The sequence below is a fragment of the Vanessa atalanta genome, chromosome 9, assembly GCF_905147765.1.
Source record: "Vanessa atalanta chromosome 9, ilVanAtal1.2, whole genome shotgun sequence".
NCBI lineage: Eukaryota > Metazoa > Arthropoda > Insecta > Lepidoptera > Nymphalidae > Vanessa > Vanessa atalanta.
The window spans coordinates 7,795,109-7,802,095 of record NC_061879.1 but is presented as its reverse complement, the minus strand read 5'-3'; the positions used below and the strand labels follow the sequence as shown (position 1 = coordinate 7,802,095).

The following is a 6,987-nucleotide window of genomic DNA, read 5'->3' as shown; positions in this document are numbered from 1 at the left end:
TTATAAGAAGTTAGCAATTTTCAATTACTTATTTTTTTCACTCTTTCTTTTGATGTCTAAATAACGATCAAGGATAGGTGAAAAAATTAAACAACTTAATTGTAGGACGTAATAAGAGCAACGATAAGGTTTAAAATCACAATTGCCTCATGGTTTCATGGCGGAGAGTTGTGACGTATAAACAAAAAACTATTTCATGATGACGAAGGAGGCTTGTTGGATATATTTGTTGAAAATTCCAAGTTAAACTTCTTTAAGTTTCACTTGCAATTTGGAATGTACGTTATGACTATACTATGTGTAATTGAGGACTACAGGAAGATATCTACTTATTCTTTCACCTTACTTATAGTAAGTAGCCCAAACATATTCTGTGTATAAATGCCTACAAATTTTATATATGTACCTACACTTCCGCTAGAACTAATTATTGTTTTGAAATTTAAATTTAAGGATTACGAAATAAAAATAATAACACAAGCTTATTTTCTATTTTATATACAAAATTTACTTTAAAAAAGTTAAGTAATCAATTAAAGGTTTGACTGAATAATTAATTTGAATTAACCGATGGCAATGAATAAAATGTTTTGCTACTGCTATGCCTGGTAGCAAATCATTATTATTTATTGCAAATAAAACTTAGGTAGTGATTTTTCAACGATAATCCGAAAATCACAAAATCAAAGCTACGAATAGTAAGCTGCTGAATTAGAAACATTTTTAAAAGTAAAATAATTGATCATAGATCTGCTTGCTTTCAATATTTTTAAGTAGGTATACATAATATATAATGTAATTATAATTACGCAAACGGAGTAAATGATAATATTTTTATTTAAAAGTAAATATTGTTCGTTATAAATACGTATTAAAGCCTAGTGCATTTTGGTAAACTTTTTTCAACGTCCATATTCAATTAGTTAATCCCTATAATTTTCACCTTTTTATATTGCCTTATGTCAAAATTATTTAAAGAATCGTATTCAAATCACATAAAAAAAACATTGGGAAGTAAAGAACCCTTCAATTAAAACGTCACGTCTAAAAAGTAGTATAGCAGATGTTGTAAAAAAAGAACAGGTAGCATTCGTACGTTAGAATCAGGTGCGCGATCCGAGGCTCCACGGCGCTCTGACGGGCGGCGCACGCGCAAGCAGGTGCCGCCTATGGAGGGGAGCACCTTACTACTTCTTACAACCTCGCCCGTGGACCTTTCAACACCCTTAGAACAATCATATAAGGTTGAAATTGCAACAACACGATAGCAAATTATGTTTGTAGGGCTTTACTCCTCTCCTTTTTATCGAACAAAAAATGAACTGTAAATGCGATCACGGCCGTGGCTAAGGTCAATGTTAGCGCTTCCTTCAGTGCTCGTTCGGAGAAGACCGCGCGCGCATCCTGCGTAAAGCACCCTTAGCGGTAATGCGCTGATATTGTCCGAACAATATTAGGACGAGTTGAACGAACTTCGGGTCCGCGAATTTTTGGACTCGAAGGAATAAAATATTGAACTTAGCATAAACAGACTGTGGTTAATCCAGCGTGACGTTTCACATATCGATCGATCATTGCTACCCAAATATTTTATCCTTATTAATCGTGATGGACGAGCTTAGAATTAAAAAAGTATTTTGTATATTATTTTGAACTGTGTTAGACTTTATTTGCATTGGATGTTAAGTGCATGTGATTATGGAGACTCTAGTTCTGATACCTCAGGAGTTGAGTCTGGCGTTGAGGCCAGGGGGAGCTAGGGGGAGGGAGGCATCTGTCAGCGTCTGGTCATCGATGGAGATACAAAGGGGTGCATTATTGTACCCTTTCCAAGGGACAATTAGGATCGACAAGCTACATGTGTACTCGTACGTGCCCGATCATGACGTAAGTAATAATTTAGTTTATATACAATATTAGTAAATTAGTAGATTTTGAAACGTTGTTAACACATTTAAATTGAAGTTATTTACGTAGGTAACAATAACTTTTAATGAAATAAAAAACAATTTTATATAAAAAATTTGAATTCAGAGTTTATTATGTATTTTCACTTATATAATATTTATGTCAATAATAAATTTAACAATATGTAACGTAATAAATTTTGTTAATCTTAACTGTATCTTATTTGTTGTTCCAAATGATAAGGTTTTGAGTTTGATGGAAACATCCAACAGTTACAGGTCTAACTTAGGTGTAATTTGCGTTTTTACAATTTAATTTTCTCTTAAAGTAAATATTGTTATTCATTAAAATGGTCTATTATTGAATTCAAAAATTATTAATGGAATTACAAGTATATTTACATGATTTTCGCAATTGATGATAATATTGTATTTATTTAAATTTATAAAATCAAGGAAATATCGATAGCTAACAAAACAAAAGGAAATATAAATCAATAATCAATTATAATCATTTTCTCATAAATTACCTCGATTTTTAAATGTTAAGATAAAAAAAAAAAACTACGATGACTCAGTGTCGGTGTTGAAATGCTTATTTTATCCTACAAAACACATCTTATTTAAATTAATTGCTAATTTGTTGTTTACACATAATTCAATATTTCTGATGAATTTCATTAATAAAATTTATTTTTCTTTGTTATTCGTTTAATTGTGCAAATTTCAAAAACTAAAGACCAAAACTAAAGGCATTAATCTACTATTGCTTTGATTACATTGTAGATACCTAAACAAAGATCTTCTATAACTATTAATAATGATTATTTATTTATTTATTTATTTTTATTTATTTAAGCACGCTAAATTTTTATATTATAATTAAAGATTATTATCAATCTTTAATTATAATATCTACTTTTTTCAAAATTAAATAAATTATTATGTTTTTTTAATTAATCTTAATTGATAAATATTTAAACAAGAGGAGTAAATGAAAATAAGTATATCAAAAATTCAAATTTAATGCGTTTAGTTTAAATATTTAATTAAAGATTATTATTATAAAATTGTCTTGCTTAGGATGCTGGTAAACACACACATGACACAAACACATACATCAAGAACAAGATAACCATCGGTATAGACTATGCACATATTTGGCATGATCGGGATTTGAACTGACGACTATTTAGCGCATAAGCAAGTCGTTGTGAATTAATCAATATCCATACTAATATTATGTACACGAAAATGGCTTTGTCTGAATGTTGATCTTTCTCGGCCAACCACAACTCCAAGGAAGGACTCAGTCTAACCTCACCGGCCCCTAAAACGCGAGCCATATATAATGCTATGCAATTATTTACATATAATAAAAGGGCTTATATCTATATTGCAGCCGTATTTCTTGTGCTATATTTTTAGAATATCATACGACATTGCCAATGGATCATATCAGTATTTGCTAATAAATCTTAAATGTCACTTGTCTAATTTATACGTTGAAAATAGCATGTCCTTCGATTGACTCGGTCTTAATTAATATTTAAATAAAACAAATTCCTTAAAAACATTAATCGAATGTTTTTGAAACAATATGCATTGGGTTCCGTAGAAGTAAAAATGGCATTCGTATTTTTCGTTCGTTGTAAGATAAGTCTTAAGTATTAGTCCGTGCCCGTGTTAAGGATTATACACATACGGATGCAAAAAATCAAAGAGTATTGTACAAAATTAGTTCATTATTGTTGTAACGTTTACAATGCTATTGATAAAGGTCTGCTTTCATGTTTATGAGAAATATCTGTAGCTTAGTAATATCTGGGATCCAAACTCGCTATTAATTCTAAGTATAGCTTTAGCCTAAGTATCTATCAAAATAGTCTAATCATAAGTAAATAAAAAACTTAGCCACTTTCCATATTTTAACTCGACCACTGTAACTTAGACATTAATCTTTATGTTTTTTTTTACTGCTTTTAATCAAAAGTGTGATTTGATTCACAAACCCCTTAGTGTTTTTAAGCCAGTAGTTAATGTTACAAGTTATTTAAATAAATTTGCGATACATGCCTAGTAAATATATATTACTACTTGAAGTTTGTAGATTGTGGCATTAGTATGTATATTTAATATCAATGGTATGTATGTACTCAATAGGTTTTATGTACTTTATCTCATATTCATTGAGTTCTGACTTAAATATCTAATTTCTGATGTTTTAAAAGTGTTATTTTTCATTAATATAATTTATTGATAGCCTTTGGTGCAGACGAGAACAAGGATTTTATAAATAATTTAAATATAAATATTTTAAGGAAGAAAAATGTGTATATGTTGATATAGCAAGAAGTAAAAATAATTATTTCTTACATAGGAACGATGAAATCTTTAGTATTTAATTGTAACTTAGGATTAATAATTTTACTTGGTGAGGCTCTGTAGGTTACTGTTGCTATAAAAAAATGAACAAATAAAAAATTGTAAGGTACAGTGAGCTGTCTTATGACTAATTACTTATGACAAGTTACTTTTATTAGATATTCTTATAACAAGAGTTATATGTCAATATCTAGTACCTGAATTATGTAATGAATATTTACGAAATAGTAATATTAATGAATATAACTATTTAATTATGTAATGAATATTTAAAATAAACTTACTGTGTGGTAGGACTTTGTGCAAGGCCAGTCTGAATAGGTACCCACATACATCAGATGTTCTACCATCAAATAGCAGTATTATATAAAGGGTGAGTGAGTCAGTGTAACTACAGGCACAAAGGACATAACAGCTTAGTTCCCAAGGTAGGTGGCGCGTGACCACTAACGATCAGGTGGTCCATTTCCTCGTCCGCCTATATATAATTATATAGCTATATCATTAAAAAATTACTAATATTTGTCTATTACATTCTTTAGTTTTAAAAACATTCCAAAACTTTATCGCACTAACTTTGTTGCATAAAGTAATGGAATTTTTGATGAAGGATAGATTAAAATTTATTTACTTCGGCATTTTGAGCGTACAGCACCGCGTTGATCTTAATCATACAACTAGCCTATACCAATAAAAGCTCGCGCTGTTAATATAACTATTAATAATGTATATTCAGCTACAGATATGTTTAAATAAAATAACGCGAAGAATATTTCTTTTGGAATCAAGAAGATTATCATATCTAAAGAAATGATATATGTATGTGTGTGTTAGAATTAGCCATTTTATTGGTTTTACCATCAAAATATTACTTATTTTAAAATAGATTATTCTATGCCTTTGATGCCTTTAAATACATTTTTTTTTATATTTCAAAAACCTTGTGTTACAATTGACTTTTCGTTTTAATGTCATTATTTAAATTAGTGATTTAAATTCGAATGAAATTAATTAGCTGATCAGAGATAGTGACCCGAGCTACGTTATCTTGAAATGTTTTATAACTTTTTAATGAATGTGATTATTAATAATTTAAATTAATGATAAGAATATGATTGTTTTATTTAACGATACGATTCTATGATTTTATAATTAGTCTATAAAATTTAATTAATAAATAAAGTATATATTTTGAACAGTTTAAATACTAAAATTATTACACTGTTAGTTCTTTGCATTGGTAGGTATTTCCTATCGAAACAATTAATTTAACAATATTATAATCGTAATAAAATGAGTTGCATGAAAATATTGCTTCAACATTACATTAAAAAAGGTTATTTTAAGTTACTATCTTAATTTTTATAAAATTTATTTACAAATTTAAGCGATGCTTCTCAAACAGTTTGATTGATTAATATTATTAATTTAAAGTTACTAATGTTCTTTATATTATAATATTTTGTTATTTTTAATGTTAAAACATCCTTTCAGTCACTTTTGCCGGTTTTTCTTAAGACTTATTTTTAATGTTAAAACATCCTTGGCACGATACTTTTAAAGATTTTTTGAATACCGCTCAGTCACTTTCGCCGGTTTTTCTTAAGACTATTTATCTACGAACCGGTGGTAGATGTTTGAAGCAAGAAGCCAGTGTAATAATTGTATATTGAATAAAAAAAATAGTAAAATAATTGTCTCGGAATTAAAATTTGAAATATGATACATTTTCATTAATTATATAGAGAAAACATTCATAACAAAGAATTAATTTACGCCGAGCGATGAAGGATAGGCAGCTAGAAGTTCAATGTTTTAGTTAGGAATCTGCTCGCTGTCTCGATATAAATTGTGTTGTCCGTGTCTATTTTGATTTAGTACAGTTAAGTTAATTGTCGCTTGATTTATGATTGGTACTTCATAATTCAGTAGTATATATTGCAATTAAAACACAGACAGAATGTACGTCAAGGTATTTATTATTGTGGAGCGAACTAAACTAATTTGAATATCGAATTATATTTTGTACAATTAAAAAATTTTGTACAATTATGAAGGGGAGTAATAATAATTATTAATTTTAAAAAAGACAAGTACTTGGCCTTTGCTTTTTTTGCTGTGGTATCTGAGCTTGGGCCAACGTAACGTTAAGATCAAACTGTGAATAGGAAAAAATATTTAAATTTATTTGCTTTACATGACACCTATCTTTAATAATAAAGCATATAAACTTACTTTAAAAAGCTAGAGTATATGATTGGACTACAAGTCCGATTCAGATAAAACGAAAAATGACGTCTAATAGAAAACTTACCGAGGAAGATAAGCTACACAGACTTTTCGATACGACCTTAATGAACTGAGAAGGGTGGATGTTATTCTGAAAAAGTATACAGTATTCACTTTATACCATATTATACAGCGATCCTACAGGCAATATATAGTTAATTAAAAATAGAAATATAAAATACCACGCGTATCTTAGTACACATGACAGCGAATCAGTATTGCGTCAGAAACGCTACATGTTTATTTCAATGGCAGAAGGACTAAAGATAAACAAACTTTATATTTACATATTTCATGCAGGTTGCTAATAGCTTCATTATATTATACACTGCAAACGGTACTTGAATAATATATCTTCATGTATAAAACTATTTCACTTAACTACTTTTTGCATTTTATTTTACTA

The 6,987-nt window shown here is 28.7% G+C and overlaps 1 protein-coding gene across 1 annotated transcript in view; it reads left to right on the top strand.

Moving 5' to 3' along the window:
- The first annotated feature begins 1,391 nt into the window (after positions 1-1,391).
- The window catches only part of LOC125066376 (zinc finger protein 177-like), a 56,813-nt gene continuing 51,217 nt past the window's right edge, over positions 1,392-6,987 (top strand). Inside the window, exon 1 of the mRNA XM_047674436.1 lies at positions 1,392-1,887. Within this exon, the coding sequence (XP_047530392.1) occupies positions 1,699-1,887 (189 nt within the window). The 5' untranslated portion in view covers positions 1,392-1,698. The remainder of the gene's footprint in view (positions 1,888-6,987) is intronic.